At 49.2% G+C, this 17,424-nt stretch overlaps 1 protein-coding gene across 1 annotated transcript in view; it reads right to left on the bottom strand.

The window, feature by feature from the left end:
- Positions 1-1,754: 1,754 nt before the first annotated feature.
- CAMKK1 (calcium/calmodulin dependent protein kinase kinase 1) overlaps positions 1,755-17,424 on the bottom strand; it is a 54,636-nt gene continuing 38,966 nt past the window's right edge. The window contains exons 11-16 of the mRNA XM_027882092.1: positions 17,220-17,273; positions 16,260-16,333; positions 12,113-12,200; positions 10,280-10,408; positions 9,841-9,944; positions 1,755-1,912 (exon numbers count right to left, since the gene is read on the bottom strand). Coding sequence (XP_027737893.1) covers positions 1,840-1,912; positions 9,841-9,944; positions 10,280-10,408; positions 12,113-12,200; positions 16,260-16,333; positions 17,220-17,273 — 522 coding nt within the window. The 3' untranslated portion in view covers positions 1,755-1,839. The remainder of the gene's footprint in view (positions 1,913-9,840; positions 9,945-10,279; positions 10,409-12,112; positions 12,201-16,259; positions 16,334-17,219; positions 17,274-17,424) is intronic.

Genomic DNA, 17,424 nt, shown 5'->3' with positions numbered 1-17,424 from the left:
AGCTTTAAATATGAAAGGTCTCCTCAGTGAAATCCATCAGATGCCATATTATTTCCCAATTTGCCAGTATTTACAGGTGAGATGTGACTGCTGGGCATCCCACCGAGGTGGCTGAGGACGAGGGAGGGGAGGTGACAGGCTGGGGACAGGCAGAAGGCACTGGCAGCAAAGCCCAGCTATGAAAACGTTGGGAACCACCAAGATAGATCACAGCAAACAGAACAGGAACACTAGAATATACCAGTCACTACCAACAACCCCTGTACAGATATCTCCTTGCACAAAAAAAAAAAAAAAAAAAAAAAAAAAAAAAAAAAAAAAAAAAAAAAAAAAAAAGGAACAAAGTCCTCAGGATTAAACCTAAAAAAAAAAAAAAGACAGTAAGATGGTTGTGTAGGAACCAAATGTAATCGTGACCTTTATTTAAGTGCTATAAAATAAGATTCCAATCCCATTGGCTTCCCAGGGGCACGTTCAGACCCCATAAAGCTCAAGGGAAAATGATGACATATATTGTGATGAGTTGATGTCACTGGTTTTTACTCTCTGAATGCAAGAGTGGAATTCCTGATTATCCACACAAGTCCATTCAGTCAACAGCCATGGAAATGGCTGCATTTCCTTTTCAAGTGCAATCTCTCACCTGTTGTCAAACTGTAGAGATGAAGCTTCTAATTCCAAGTTTAGAAGCAATCTATGGATAAAATAGCAGCATCAGCACATGCATAAAAATTACAGTCTTAAAATAAAATTAAAAATTAAAGCCTTAAAAAAATAAATCAAAAGAAGATCAAGTTGTGATCTTGTGTTCTGTAGCTTTCCTCAGTCTAAAAACCCTCCACCAGCATTTTCCATCCTAGGGAGCTCTCCCAGTTGGGGTGGTTTTCAGGAAACCAAAGTTTAAAAGCATCAGGTAAGAGATGAGTGAGGGAAATGAATGAAATAAAATAACCCCAAAACCTGCAGCTCTCTCCAGCTTGAGAACAAGGTCCGTGGGCGCAGGAGTGGGTGCAGCTGAGGGGGGGCATTCCCAGCTCTTTGGGAAGAGCAGCCTTGGTCAGCAGGTGTCCCTGGGGCACTAAGCTGTTCCATGGAGCAGCATATCCCCCTGCTCCAGAGCTCTGTGACATCCCAAGGCTCACTGCATGGTGCAAGCTCTGTTTCACAACACTGCCCTGACTGAAGCAAGCAGGACTGACAGCTGTGCAAAACCGAGGGGGGACAGGAGCAGGAAAAGAAAAGAGAAAGAAAGGCATTGGGAGGGAGAGTGTTCGCTCCAAAAGCAAGATCTCATCCTCTTTTAACTGATACCCAAATTCTGCCCTCAGCTCCACAGCAGGAGCAGGACTGTGTCCTGACAAACAGAGGTGCTTTGCTTGTGCATTCAATAAAACAGTCGCCCTCTGACACAAAACCTGGCTCCGACGTCGCTTTTCCTCCTGATGCTTGAAACGAGAGAACGCAAAAACGCAAGGAAAAGGCCTCTGGGGCGAAGGACCCCTGAGACAACGTTACAAATAAACCCACATTCCTCAGCCAAGACACCCAGGGACAGAGCCCAGGGGTGAAGCACAAGTGGAGAGCAAGGCACACACGGAGGAGGGCACGGACGCCTCGCCCGAGGACTCGCTCTGCTCCTTCTGGCTGCTCTGCTCCTCCTGCCTGGTTTTCTGGCTGGGTCCCAGTTTGGTGGTTTTTGTTTGGTTGTGGTTTTGTTGTGGGTTTTTTTTGTTTGTTTTTTGCTTTGCAGGCCCCAGAGGGGGTGATGAGGGCGATGGTGCTACACGACACCACGATGGGCACAACAGCAGCAGCACGGGCGGGACCGGCCGGGCGGCCTCAGGACGTGGCTTCGTCTTCACACACATCGGGCAGCTCGGGGTCCCTGGATCCTTCTCTGCTTCCTTGTTTTCTACAGGAAGGGTGAAGGAACAAAGAGATTATAGGCACAGAGCAAGGCAGGGGGTGTTCTGTCCAACCCAGCTCAGCAATATCAATATTAAGGGGGAACAGCAATGAACCAGCCTGTTGTGCTGGTACCACGGGAACACCTCAGCAATACCCCTGCAGTGATGTGCAGCCTGTGCCTGGACGCTTGCTTGGTCTCTGCATCCCAAAAACTGAGCTTTGCACTTCCCTGAGTGCCTTTCTCCAGCTGCAGCATCACAAGGAGGTATCTGGTTCTTGGGGAAAGTCCTGCAGACTGGCAGCAATGTTTTCAAATTATCCAGTTTGTATTTGGAGAGTTCTGGCTTGCTTTCCTTTAATCCGATTTTTTCACAAAGATCAGAGGGATGGCTTCATCCCTTAACTGCTTCTCCAAAGCCCCGCTGTAAATGGCAATAAAACTAAATGTTTCCACCAGAGCTCAGTTTGTCCTACACAAAAACTGTGATTTCAGCTTCTGTGAGTTTGTCTGGTCCCCAGAATGGCAGCACCCAAATCCTGAGAGCAGCAGTCACAGAATTATAACCAAAGTAACTTACTTGCATTAGCACATTCACCACGATACCTTCAGCCTTTTCCTCCTATTCCTAAAATTTCTGCTGTTTTCTCATGGAGAAGGCTTGAGCTGCACCTGCACTCTGGGGCATCCTTGAGCAGCAACACCTCCACCCAGCCCAGCCATCCACACACAGCCCATGGCCAAGATTTGACCAGAGAAAGCTGTCACTGCTCTGGACTGGACTGAGAAGAGGGGACACCTCCGGGTGCCACCCACAACATCCCACAGCAGTGACTGATGGCAGGCTGATGCCTTCGCCTACAACACCCATTTCTCCATCATGAAGATATCCACAGCATCAAGGAGCTGATGATACTCTAAGAATCTGTGTCTCCCAGCGTGTCCAGCCTCACTCAGGGCAGCCTGGTTGCATCATGGAATGGTTTGGGTTGGAAGGGGGACCTTAATGTTCATCTTATCTTGTTCCAACCCCCCTGCCGTGGGCAGGGACACCTTCAACTAGACCAGGTTGCTCAGAGCCCCATCCAAACCGGCCTTGCACATTTCCAGGGTGGGGCACCCACAACTTCCCTGGGCAACCTGCTCCAGGGAATTCTGTAGGAGAATCTGCATGGGCAAGCCAGCTCTGCAGTGGAGCATCAGCACTGCTGCACAGTGTCTGGGGCACACAGCATTTGGGAAATGTGGGTTTGGAGCTCCGTCTGGGAACAACACTGAAAGCACACACAAAGCTAAAACAATTTCTGAAGAAACCAGAGACGATCAAAAATCATGTTCTCTTTTCCCTCTGCTCCAGCAAAGCCCTGCAAGGAACCTGACCTTGAACTCAGGGACCATTTCCCTGCGGGGGAGGCTGAGGAACAGCTCTGTCTTCAGTGCCTGTCATCACCCTCTTTAAATGACTGATCACCACATTTACCAGCTGAGGCTCTGCTCTCTGGCACAGCCCAGCACATCCTGCTGCTCCTGCTCCCTGCCTGGGGTGTGTTCAATGTTCCCCCAGCACCTCGAGCAGCCCCTGCCTCCCCAGACACCTCGTGTCAGGGGGAAAGGACCCTCACACTGGCAAACACCAGCCAAAAACCTGGGGCTGCCCGTGGAGCAGCAGAGATCAGACACCAGCACTCCACAGTCTGCACAGGAACCTGGCTCATGCTGTGAGGCCTGAGGCTGGATGAGAATCTCTGTTAAATTACTCCTTGTAAAAAATAAGAGTGCATTTCTGCTACAATTTCTAAGCCACCGACGAGCAAAGCCTGACCTGTGCAGTTATCCAGGAGAGGACAGGGCTGCTCACCACGGGAGCTGCAGGGAGATCACAGACACTGAGGAGCCTCACAGCACCTCCCTCCAAAACACAGGACAGGGATGGAGTGGGACAACCTACCGAATCACAGCATACACACACCACCCTGGCATGTGCTTAATTCCTCCACTAAGCCCCCACTAAACACCAGCAGTCTGCCCCTATCCAGGCTGCTGAAATCCCTTTCTCCCCACGGAAAAAGCAGCAGCAGGCAGCGGCACCAGCTGTCCCCACCGGCACCGTGGCACTCGCCATCCTCCTCCCCTGCCTTCCCCTAACTATTTTTGGAGAATCTCTGCAAGTCCTTCCTCACTCAGAGCAGGCAACATCCTGGCTCTGGCTCATCCGTTTGTCTCGGAGTGATAAACCAGGAGCCAGGCAGAGTCTCCAGAGCTGCTCCCAAAGGTATTCAGAGCTGTGCAGCTCTTTGCCAGTGTCTCAGCCCAGCCCAGATCTCAGGCCTGGCTGGAGGTGTGTCCTGCCTCAGCACTGGATCCTGGGACTTCACACCATGATGTTTGTAAGCAGCTTGTCATGGATTGCATTAATGCTATTCAGTTATTCAGCAGAATTAAGTGGCCCAACCACTTCTCAAAAGGGTCTGTGCAAGTGGTTGGACAGATGACCACGATTTGATGAAGCCCTGGTGGAGGTGGGGTTGGGTGGTCACCTGGAGCAACCAATTCCAGTCTTCTCAGTGCTGCACCAGAGGCAGGAGAACAGAGGAGCATCTGGAGCAGAGATGGCTCCAGCCCTATTTCTTCTGCATCATCACTAAATATCAAACTTGAGCCCAAATTCCAAACCTCAGCCTTCCCCAAATTCTGCAGCTATTCCCTCCACAAACTGAGCACCAGTTCCTGCTAACACCCCCCTGGCTTTTTTTCACCCCTCCCTCCCTTAAAGCAGTTGAAATGCCAAGGAATCACAAATAGCAATGAGCATAAAAAGCATTCATAAACATTAGTGTCACACACACACACAGAATGAGTGCAGCAAAACTGCTCCTACAGGAAGGAAGGATGGAGCCAAATGTTCTCACTACCACACAAATCAGACAGGCTGAGGAGGGGACACACAGGCTGAGGGGGTTTCTACAGCACCCAGGGGAAACACAGACACGGAATTACCTTAAAGATGGATGCAAATGTACGGATGTGTTTAAGAGGAATCTGTCCCTGAGAGCAAAACAACGAGACAAAGGAAGAAAGTGATCATGAAGATGATGGCAGCAGGCCAAGGAGCTTGTCTTTCTGTGCCTTAACCAGCCCAGTGAGCAGAGTGGAATGGAGGAAGCAGCACCAGCCACATTTACTTGTAGCCTGGGGAACACAGATGAGGACGGGTACTGGTACAAACCCACTCCAGCCCCTACCACTGCTGAAAGCTGTAGACAGCTTCCAGCACACTGCTGATGTCCCTGGGCCATGTAATTTGGCTCCTCTGGAGGTTTTGTCTCCTCTCATGGCCTGGCATCACCACCAATGCAGTGGGGCAGAGCCACAGCAGCAGTGGGGCCTTTGCTGGAGGGACCTGCCGATGGTGGGTCATTCCAGAGGAAAATCCTGTGCCACAGCCTTGGTCCTGTGAGGATCCCTACCTGCATGTGGGGCATGGCTCTTCCCACAAGACATGCAGTTCCCTCTGCAGTGAAAACTGATAAGGCTTTTGGTTGGGTTTCACTCTGTTCTGACAGCATCGATGTGGTCCCGACCCAGAATCTCCCCGGGACTGGAGAGACAGACACTGAGCACCACCAGAGACCAAGGGGGCATCTTTAGTGCAAACATCTGGCAAATTTAAACCCAGCCTGCAGTTCTTCCCTTGTCAAAGCTGATGCTGTCACCTTGGCTGCCCTAGGAGAACCTCTGCAGCCTGTTCTTGAGCAGCCCTGTGGCACTAAGCCCTGGAACTCCCTCAGCTCAGAGTCCCTGCGAGGCAGGCACCTCCAGGCTGCTTTGGGAGAAGCTGTTTCTGCTTGGAGACCTGGGTCAGACACTTTTTTTATCTCCTTTTCCCCCCTGGCTTCCTCATGCCTAACTTACATGGATAATATGGCCTTAAGGGCAGTGATGGCTCTTTTGCTCTTTTTTTGGGAAGGCTGGAAACAGGGCAGGCTTTTTAAATACCAACTGATCCCCCATATAGGAGCTGACAACCGCATTCCATCAGTAGCAACAGCAGCCATAATGGGAAAGTAAATTGGGTCTGTCAAAACACAGCAATTAATTTGATAGGTAGTACTTGCAATAAATGAGAGCAATAAAATGTGGTGAAGCCAGTGCTGACTCAATTAAGAGAAATCTGGAGAAGGCAGAAGAAATGCAGCAAACACAAACCCAGAACTCAGCTGTGAACAGCTGGGCTTAAAAAAAAAAAAATACCGTGAAACTGGAAATTTAGAAAGGATCAGTTGCCTCTGCAGCCACTGTTAATGATGGGCTTGAACCTGGCCACGACCTGCAGGGCTCCATCAATCACTGCCTCTCCGGGAGATCCTGCAGGAAAGGCAGGATCCAGGGACACCTGGACACCCCCCCAGGTGACAGGGTGAGGAGACAGCCTGCAGCACTCACACAGCTCTGGGTGTGCAAAGCAAGAACTGTTAAATGGGGGCATCTTCATTTCGGTTCCTCTCCACCTGCTGAGCGTGCCTGCACTTGACAGCTGCTTTTCAAACTGTTCAGTGCTGATAAACAGAGCAATAAATAACAGCCAGGAGAGGGTCTGCTTCTTCCAGCTCTAAGGAGTGCTAAAAAAGCCTTCTCTCCCCCCAGTATTAATTTAAGAACTGTTTCAAATCGCTGGTGTCTTAATGGTGTCCTCTAAAGAAACCAAGGCTACCAACACGAAAGCCCCCCCCCAGCAGAGCCCAGCACACTGTGTAGGTAATGCAGGGAGAAATGAAAAGAGATTCAGCCACATGATTCAGCTTCCCCCTCTCCAAATCTCAAGGACAGCTCCATTTTAAGAATCACCAATTAGGCATCCAGTGCCAGAAAGCAGGTTCAGCTGCCAGAGGATTTCCTGCAAAACATATCCTCAGAATGGGCACAGATATAAGATGCTTGAAGCAGCAGTGAGTGGGGCTCTGGCAACTTCACATGCGGTCCAATTAAATAAATTGAATGAAAACTGGGGTTTTCTAATTGCTTTTCTTTCTCTCTTCCATGGCAACACAAGGAGTTATTTCCTACCTATAACTAGAAAGAAGGAGATGCAGTTACAAGAGCTGATTTAGCTGTCTCTGAAGACATTGCCACTGGGGAGGAGGAGCTCTGGGGAGGAGAGCTTGGGAACGTGTGGCTTGTTTTTGTCTCAGCTCCTCGTGGGCAACCACACATCCAGAGAGCAGCGATAGCTGCAGGCACTGCTCTTCTGCCAAATCCCACTTTTGGGGTCCCCTGTCCAGCCACAAGGGTGCTGGACATGCAGAAACACTGCAGAGCCTTTACTACAACAACATGCTCTGTTCCTGCAGGGTCCTAAAAATTTATGGCAATGGAGACTCACTTGAAATTTATTTTAATTTACGCAGCGCTATTCATAACATTGGCACTGATGTTGTACTTTATATGTGTATTAAGGGTTTTCTTCCTAAGGAACAACCCACTATGAATTAAGGACTGGATGAGCTTAGTGTCTACTCTGTTTGTCCCTGTGGAAATAACACTGTAATCAAGAGATAAGTCACTGAACAATGAACATTCCCATTTAGACTCGGTTCACTTATAATTAATGTCATTAGATTCAACACATCTATTTAAATTTGAAGCAATTTTCATTAGGTTCAGCCAGTAAAGCATTTTCCAAAGTTTAAAATAATAATAATGCACATGCCTTAAAAGGAGCATCCCTGCTGGAGTGTTTAATATACAACACTTTGTTGAAGAGACTTGGCCAATGTTTTCCTTTTAAACAGGAGGGGTTTGAGATGGGTTCTCAAAGCTCCAGTTGTGCATGAATTAATTTAGGATAAAGTCAATTGTTACTGCCAAAAAACTGGCACTGGTGGCATGAAACTGAGAAATGAAGAGCAGGGATTAGTGCAGTGGAGAACTGGCACATTCAAAGGCCCTTCATATTAATTTTAGACATTAACCTGGCTGGGCAGAGGCCAGCCCAGCATGGCCACAGCTCCATCCCTGGCCTGAAATGTTTTTCAGCAGCACAAAAGTGGAAACGAGACACTTTTAAAAACCCCCTTTTAGTCTGTACAGGGAGCCTGAATAAAACAGGGATGGAATGAGCAGAGACAGGGAAAGATGCTGGGTCTGTATAAGCTGAGAAGAATTTGACCTGCAACTTTAGAAAGGAGGCAAATAAAAGCGGAGGCTTACAGCTCATCCTGGAGGCCTAAAATGATGTTAAAAGGGTTAGACATTGATTATGTGGCTGATCAGAAGCTTCACAGCTATGTGAGATCAAATGAACTTTACTTAATCTGGGAAGGTAATAAAGCACCAGCTCCAGGCAGGAACCAGCCACAGGATTAAGGAGTTTTCCCACTAGATGGGTAGTTGGTGGCACAGGTTTTCAAGCATCTCCAGTGAAAGTGGAAGGGAACAGGTTCCTTTTGGAAGCAGGCTCAGTGTGATCACCTTGAAATATCAGCTCAGGCAGGGTTTGAAAAGAAGAAATCCTGCCTTGCTCTGAGTGAGCTGTCTGGGACACTAGGAAGAACAAAATACATTTTTCTCCAAATTCAGTAAATGTTACCCCATCTCAGAGTAACACCATGCAGGGACCAGGAGTGGCAGTGAAGACTGGGTAGGGGCATGTGCCCAATTAGCAATAACTAATTTGGAAGGCACTGAGCCAAGGGAAACAAAGGAGGACAAATCCCTTGTGCTAAGCTGGCAAAGGAGCTGCGACTGCCACGCTCCAGGAATGTCCCCCAGCAGCACTCGTGTGCAGGGTGTTAAAGTGGGGTCTGGCCCTGGACTCCAAGGCAGAGTTTTTAGTGGTCTCCAATACACAGCTGGGACCTAAAGCAATTATCATCCTTAATTGAGCTGAGCCCTCAAATCCCCACACACCTGGAAGAGGCAGAGAGAGACTCCTCTAATGGCACTGTCAGTCGGTGCAGTGAGAATCAGCACACCCTCAGGGGAGTCTGCTAGGCACGGTGCTGAGATTTTGGGTGGAAAAGCATCATTTTGGGACGACACAGCTTTGTTGTGAACCAAGCCTTACAGATCTCACGGGGTGAGAACTTTATTTACACAAACATAATTGTCCCAGATCAGCTGGTACTTACTGGACTGATGGCCCAGAATCCTGTCTCTGAAAGGAATCAGTGATAAAAATGAGGGAGGAATAGTAAGAACCAAGTAAAGGGCAGAGGAATTCTCTCCCCATCCCTGCACATAGAGAACATCATGTTTAAAAGCTGTTGATGAACCTATTAGTCATTAATATGTCTATTCCCTTCTTAATCCCAATATAGCCATTTATATCCAGCCTCCAAAATATCCTGCTGCAACATGTTCCACTATTTCATAACTGTCAGTGTGGAAAAAATACTGTATGTGCTCTCCAATGAAAAAGCAATTTCCAAGTGTTCTTTGTCAGCCCACGTGTCTGTGCCCAGACTTGGGCCCCGGACCATACTCAAACCCCATCATCTCATTTTGAGTTTAAAAAGCACACAAACTGCTCATCTGGTACCAGTTCTGTTGTCCATAAAAAGGAGAGAAGAATTAAACCCTGTAATACATATCTTGACTAAATTCCAGTTAAACTTATTTTGTTTTCACCAGTTTCTAATGGATCTTTGATCACAGAGTGTTATAAACAAACAGGTAAAAAAAACAGACCCAAGTTGAGCACCTTATATGTGTTTAGGTCAAACCCATCTTACAGAGAGAATTGTATGTATAAAAAAAAAAAAAGAGCTTTTAGGCTGTATTAATGCATTGTATTTCAATCTGAGGCAGATTTTATCTTCAGTATTTGATTTAGAAGGGAGTTTTGTCCTTGAATGCTACAAGAAAAGATTTGCAAACTGCCTCCTCCACCCTCCCCAGGCACCTTTGCTCTGCCAGGCAAGGCTGTGGGTACCTACATCAGCAAATTCCCTGGGGCAGACATGGATCTCTCCTCCCGCCTCGCCTGGACCTCGAAGGGATTTCCAAAGGAGCGTTTTCTCAGCATGGCCTTCACCAGGATCTTTGAGGAAGCAAAACAGACCAGTGAGAACAGCAGGACCGACTCCTTGAAGGCAGTTCAGAGGAGTAACAACACCTTCTTCAATAATTCAACAGACATTTAACAGCGTTACAGCAAAGAGCACGAAGTGAAGGAACCCACAGAACAGCTACTTGACACTCAGGCTGCTGCAGCGCTCTGACACAACAAGTTCACACTGGGTGGAAAGGCCAAGCTTTCCATGCCAGCAGCTCACGTGCCTCCCTCTCCAAACCTCCCTCCCCACCAGCTGAAGGCTTCAGCAGAGCCCCACGCCCTCGCCCAGTGCACAGGACGTGGCTGTGGTTTGTACCTACCACAGCTGGCAAACTGGGGATGGTCTTCACCGAGTTCTTCACCTCCTCCTCGGTCACCTCCACCACGGAGCAGTGCTCCTCCTCCAGCGGCAGCGGCTCCTCCCCGCCCCTGGTCAGCCAAGGGTGCACCTGGGGAGGGACAGACACGGCTCTGGCCCTGCCTCCTGCACCACAGCTCTGGGATGCTGGGGTGGGAGGGAAGTGGGGCACAGGGCTGGGCTGGGCTGTTCCATTTTCCACTCCCAGCAGTGCTTTTGTTCCGGTTTCCTTGGAAGTTTTGGTCACCGCAGTGTAGGAGAGATATTGAGCCTTTACAGGGCATCCAAAGGAGGTGATGAAGGGTCTGGAGGGGAAGCTGTGTGAGGAGCAGCTGGGGGCATTTGGTGTGTTCAGCTGGAGGAGACTGAGGGGAGACCTCAGTGCAGTTCCAGCTGCCTGGGGAAGGGCAGAGGAGGGGCAGGACTGAGCTCTGCTCTGGGGGGAGCAGGGACAGCCCCCAGGGAATGGCTGGAGCTGTGTCAGGGCAGGCTCAGGGTGGATCTCAGCCAAAGGTTCTTCCCCCAGAGGGTGGTTGGCACTGAACAGGCTCCCCAGGGCAGTGGGCACAGCCCCAAGGCTGCCAGAGCTCCAGGAGGGTTTGGACAACACTCAGGCACAGGGTGGGGTTGTTGGGGTGTCTGTGCAGGGCTAAGGGCTGTCCCACCCACTGCCACCAACCAGCACCTGGGAGGAACCCAGCACCCTCTGACTCAGGCCTGAAACGCTTTGGAAACCTGAGTTATCCAGAATGTTTTCATCTTTTTCTCTCACATGCAGCAGAGGAAAGCCCCCCTGTTCCTGCTGTCTGTCATGGGAGAGATGTTTTCTTGGCTGTGAACATGAGGAAGGCTCCGTCCAAGGGCATGGGCTGAGCCCAGAGCCCAGCCTGGCACTGGGGACATGTGCTCTGTCAGCACCCAAGGCAAGGCCCCAGGCACACCAAGCACCTTCAGTGCATGGCCAGGGACAAGAACCAGCACCCAGCTCTGTTTTTCTACCCAAGGGATCTTATAGGATGCACATGAAATGCCCTGCAAGAGCTGTAGAGTGAAATCCCACAAATACAGCTCCAAAGGATTTCCCACATCACCGGCTGTGACCGACTGGGCACGGAGGGAAGAGATGTCACATTTTTTTTTCCTTGAAGTTTAACCTTTCTATTGTCAGGTTTGGTGGCAAATGTGCTGGTGTTGACCCAGGACAAAGCAAACAAGAGCTGTGTGCCCTGCAGAGGATGCTGATGGATCCCTTTGGAAATCTTGAGATCCTGCAGCAGGTCTGAGGCCTCAGCGAGGGGTGACAGGAGGACAGCGAGCCCATGCAAAACCAGAATAAAACCAAACCCTGTGAAGCATTGTGCTCTGCCAGGCCTATTCATTCTTTCTGTTAATAAGCATCTCCCAAGTAATGGTTCTGCCTTGAGAACAAATGTTCTGCCTTGAGGCCACTGACCACACGAGGAACACAAATCCAGCCCCCCTAACAGGTCCCACACTGCCAGCACGGGCTCTGCAGTCCCCCTGACAGTGTCGATTCTCCCAGGGATCCACTGAGATCAGCCAGCTTTTGAGTAATTTTCATTGAAATAAGCAAACAAGAAAGGTTTTTGTCAATATTCCCCAAGCAAGAAGCATCGACAGAGCTGTGGGATGCTGCAAAATCAGCGCTCTCCCTTTCCGTGCCAGGGAGAGCTCCCAAAACAAACACTGGGAACAGCTCTGCCTCGTTAGGAGGTACCACAGGAACAACAAAATCAGATGAGACTGAAAACTCTAATATCAAAGTCCAATTTACCTTAATTTCAGGGACTGTTATCCTTGTTTCTGGATTTTTATCCAGCATGCGCAGCATCAGTTCCTTGAGCTCATCACTTATCTGTGCCCTGAGTGAAGAGAACAAGCAGCAGGCAGTTAACGAGGGAATTGTAAGGGCTCAAGACACCCAGTTCTTTCTGCAGTTACTTGGTAGGGAACCTGCTCCACTCAGGAGATATTTGGTCTGCAAACCTGGCTTGAGAAAGGAAGCTCTCGTTGGCTTGGTTCCTCCTCAGGCACCACAGTTACAGAGCTTGGTTCTCCTGTCCTGCCCGCTAACACAAAGGCACCCTCTCAAAATGCACAAGAAAATACCAAGTGAACGGACCTAAGAACATCTGTAAAGACAGCACAACATAGGGAAAGTTCAGAGGGCAGATTCCAGGACAACAAAACCTTCCTGAGAGCAGAACTGTACAGATCAAAAAGGGCACAGCTTGATTTGCTGAACGTGCATCATGAGCAGCTGTGTGCTGGATGAAACCTCCCCCATATGATATTTAAATTCCCAGCTAAGCCTGCAGGTTGTGTTAATTAAATTGCTTCCACGAACACTGATGGCAGCCAGACAGTAACTCTGCATTTCCTACCTGCACAGCTCAGCCTTGGAGTAACTAAAGGAGGGAATAAAGAGATGTAAGAGAAATACACATGATTTTCAACACTATTTCCAAGATCTAAATGCTACAGTGCCTGAACTCAGAAGCCACTCTATTCACATGGTGTCCTTGGTCCTGCAGTTTGTCCCTCCAGCCCAAAGGCTGCAATGACTCCTGTGGTTAATGATGTAGGCAACATCTTCCAAACACACCAGATCTGTGTGATCAAAGGGCTGCTGCATTAAAATGCCAGCATGTGACAGAATCACATTAGGCAGCTCAAAGTCTGTGTCACGAATGACTCCTGAAGAACTGCACAGAGATGGAATTTGGCAGCACAAAACATCACTGCCCAGCAGGGCTGGATCTGAGATTGAAAACGCTGGTGAGGACCAGGTGCTGTGCCCACCTCCTCTGCACTGCCCCAAGCAGAGAAGGGAATAAACTATCACAAACCAACATGAAAACCACATCACAGTAAGGGATATTTTAGTCTGATGAAAGCAGAGCCGCTGTTTGATAAGTTATGAATACTTTAAGAGGACTTTGGTTATGGGATCTTTCCAAACAACCAAAGGAACGCTGGTCATTCAGTGGGAAGGGGCAGAAAGTGGGTTCAGTTTAAAGTCTAACCACTTTCAGAGTTGCCCCAAGGGTGTGCAGTACACAGGCAATACAGCCCAGACAAGGGCAATGACAGGATGAGTCCTCAGAGACTCAGGTGACAATTTAGGTGGGAATGGGAAGAATGGTGCTGCTCTTGGGATGAGCTCCAGGCACAGAGGAACAGCACTGGGCAGTGACAGTGCATTTAGCAAGTCAGAATAAACAGGCTCCTCCCAGAGACCACATGGACGCAGGTGAGATGGTGCTTTTAAAACACTTAACATCAGTTCTGTGCCAAACTGTCAACAGCTCGCTTTAAGACACAAGAAATAGAACATATGATCACCTAACATTTCTGGGCACCAGACTGATTTCTGTGCAACACAGGACTAATGTCATAAGGAGAGGCCCTGTAAACAGGATCACAAAGTGTCAGGTGGGTTATGGCCACATAACAGATCACATCACCCTGTCCCTGATTTTCCTTCTCCCTAGTGTGTCAGGGTAAGGTGCAGGCTGTACCTGATGGCATTTTTCATCTGAAAAGCCTCTGCTGTCTGGGTTTTCTCACAGTCATAGTCCTGTAACAGCTCTCAGGAAAATGCCAAGCACCACAGAGCTTAGTGCCCATTTGGGAGGGCTGCCAGCACCTCAGATCACCTTACAGGGTGCCTGCAGGTCAGAGAACATTGCCCTGGACTTCACCAGGAGGGACCGTGCAGAGCTTATGACTCTCTTAATACACATCTAAACAGAAACTGCTCCAGCTTGTTTTTCAGTCATGCCAGGATCATCAGGGTGTGTGAGCTAACCCCGTTTACCTCGTGTCACACCAAGGGCTCAGTGACATGAATGAGAACTGCAGTGCCATAAATATTTATCCCGGTGTCTCTAAGGGAAGGGACAGGACGGTGACGCCGGTACCGTCAGCTCCATCTGTCCTACAGCCTGTCAGGAAACAGGCAATGGGTTTCCACGGGCTGTCTGCAAAGAGCAGTGTGTCTTTTGTAGCCATGGTGAAATAAATTGAACCCAAAATACTCCTAACTATAGTGAGGTGCTAATTCTGTGGGAGGTCAGGGTGGATCCGCTCCAGTGAATTCCAGCTTGATGTGCGTCTCTGCTGCTGCCTTTATCTAACAAGTAGATGTGGTTTGGAGAGCTGTCAACACCCAGGAACCCTCTGCTCCAACCACCTAACCAGGGGGACAGCTTTTTTTAGACTGGGAGAGCAGGTCACTGAGGAATCCACATAAATCACGCAGCCCAATTATCGCTGAAGGAAATGCCTGAATGAAGGAAAGGATCTCAGCACAACCCAGTCAGCCCATTAAATGTTAATAACTTACTGCAGAGGCAGATGGGAACAGTCACTTGTGAGCTGACTGCTAACCCAAATACAGGGTGGCTGAGGGAGGGTGGGTGTTTTGCCAGGACCCGAGCAAGGGGAGAAGGCTGCCAGGGAAACATAAACATTTTGCTGCAACACTGACAAGACAAAGTCCTGCCCCATCTGCAGAGCAACTGGTGGGAACGTGGCAATGGAGCATGAGCAGCCTTTGTGCTCCTGATGCCTGAACCCTGGTCACCTGGCCCTGCCAGAGCTGCTCCACACCCAGGACTGGGGTCTGTGTGAGCTATCTAACAAGTGGGTTGACCCTGTGGCCCAGATCCTTGGAGATGTGTTCCACAGAGTCCGGTGTGAGCTCCACCAGCTGGGGCAGAGATGGCTCTGGCTCAGCTTTCTGCAGTGGCTGTGCTTCCCTCAATGCAGAGCTAATTAATGCAGCCCAGGCCATGAGTCAGATGAATAAAACAGGGCAGCCTGAGGACCCCATCACCTTCTGCAGACTCAGAGCCTGGGACTGCCAAGGCAGAGGTTCGGCCCTTCATTGTAGTGTTTGAAAATTCAGTGAGCATCTCACAGAATTCATGTCATGGATGGTGGATACATGCATGGATCACAGGCTGCCTGACAGCATCCCTCTCCCTTCCTCTCTAACACCAGATGTGCCTTTCATTGGAGTTCTAATTTCTTTGTGCTTGAAATCAAGTAATTTTACCGAGCCACCACGGCTGAGCACACACATGGAATGTACTCACATTCTGGCAAGAACACACACACTCATCACCTCTGTACTGAACTTCCCACTGCCCGAACACCATGTGAGTGGCGCTGGCTCGTCCCCCTGCCCTGCTGAGCACTGTGACCACAGCTGGCCATCCCAGCTGGCACAGCCCAGCAGCTCCCACCGTGCCCAGCGTGGGTTTCCTTCACTGGTTGAAGGAGGGTGGGGGCAGCCCCTCAATATCACATCTGTAAACTGATTTATGAGCGTTTTTTCATAACTAGCCTCAGTTTGCTAGTGCAAAAGACAAACCCATGTTCTCCTGTGGTGTGTTGGAGGAGGCAGAGCAGTGGGATTCACCGAGCTGTGGTTGTGTATCTTGGGACAAGCATCCTTCCATCAGACACTTCTCCCAGCTCCAAGGCGAGTCCACAGAAGAGGGATGCATTTATTTAGACCAAGACTGAGGTCTATAACCACTCTGCTTTTGAAAATGAATATACTGAGTCATTCCAGTGGCTGCCACATGGGGAGAAACACAACCCACCCAACAAAACCACACACCTGGGTCAGAACTTCTTAGACCCATAATGAAATCCCTTCACTTCCAAAGATTAAGAGCCATTTCCTCTAGTCCTTGTCTGCACAACAAGCACAGAGGATCAGCAGAGGCAGCTGTGACACCTCAACAGCATCACCAGCACAAAACCCACGTGAAGGACCCAGGAGAACACAGAGCACCTCACCCACCCATGGCTGCCCCTCCACAGTGACCCACTGGCATTTGTGCTGCACAGAGAATAAGGCTGAAAACTGAACTTTATTGTACAGTAGCAGAGTAAAGTTTACTCACTCTTCTGGGAACTCCACAGGCTTGGTCTTGATCCTGTTATGAAGACCCAGAATATATTCATCTATAAAAGGGCACTGTAAAATAAACAAGAGATTTTCCAGCTGTTAGAGATCCTGGCACAAGTCATGCATTTGTCATTCATGTAACACAAGTGCACTCCCTGTAATCCCTCGATTTTACACAGAGATGGAAATAAATACAATCTTCCCCAGCACAATGAATTGATTTGTTCCTTATTAAAAAATAAAGGCAGAAGAACAGCAGAGGGATCTGGGGAATATATAACTGGACTGGGATATCCTCCCTCATCCAGCCTGCCTGGTGACCATGAACTGGCTCTGCCATCTTCCCTGGCCACTTCTTACCCCTGATGCCTGTGTGGTGGCATCTGCAGTGGTCTGAGCTTGGGTAGGAGTTCAGATAATACTCCTGCACTCATACCTGGTGGTAGAGTGTGGGTGGGAGAAGGGGGTTCTGGCCACAGGCAAGGGAAATGCCATGACAGGAGGTGCAGTTTGCAGAAGGCTTTGCCAAACTGGGCTCCATCTGGCCCAACTCAGCTTTGGCAGACAGGGCTTTCTGTAACCTGGTTTGCTAAAGGGCTGCAGCAGCTTGGGATCAATCCTATGCCTCTCTCCACGCTCTGTGTAAATTTTTAAACACAGAATTTTAAATAAATAGCTCGTTTTCTAATATGGATAATGCCCCCCACAAACTGTTGTTGGTGCTATTGATGCTGCTCTAGGTCTGTAGCATGAACAACGTCCCTGCAAACAGAGATCAGTGCTGGAAATGATCCTTTCCACAATGTCAGCCCCTTCTCATCCACAGAGGGATTTGGGAGCTTGCAGAAGGTGGGTCCTTGTTTCTAATCCTTGCCTTTATTTGGAAAGGAACGAGTCAAAAGCCAGGCAGACAGACACTGCCATGCAGGGCTCCAGCAGCTGAGAGCCAGCTTACCTTCCCGTAAACAAAGCAGTACAGGGTGATTCCCATGGCCCAGACATCCAGAGCCTGAAAAAAAGCAGGTACAGGCAGTCAAGGAGACGCAACACAGATGATCTGAATGAGCTGGATTTTCCCACTGATTCACAGAACGCTGTTTGTATGGATTTAGCAGTTTCTGTGTTACTGTGCAGGGTGTCTTTGAAGTTGGGCTCCTGAA

The sequence above is a fragment of the Empidonax traillii genome, unplaced genomic scaffold (assembly GCF_003031625.1).
Source record: "Empidonax traillii isolate 1590-97213 ecotype Southwest subspecies unplaced genomic scaffold, ASM303162v1 scaffold101:size1699134, whole genome shotgun sequence".
In the NCBI taxonomy this organism is placed as follows: Eukaryota; Metazoa; Chordata; class Aves; order Passeriformes; family Tyrannidae; genus Empidonax; species Empidonax traillii.
Note: the sequence above shows the minus strand (reverse complement) of the source record. Positions and strands in the feature narration are given on the sequence as shown.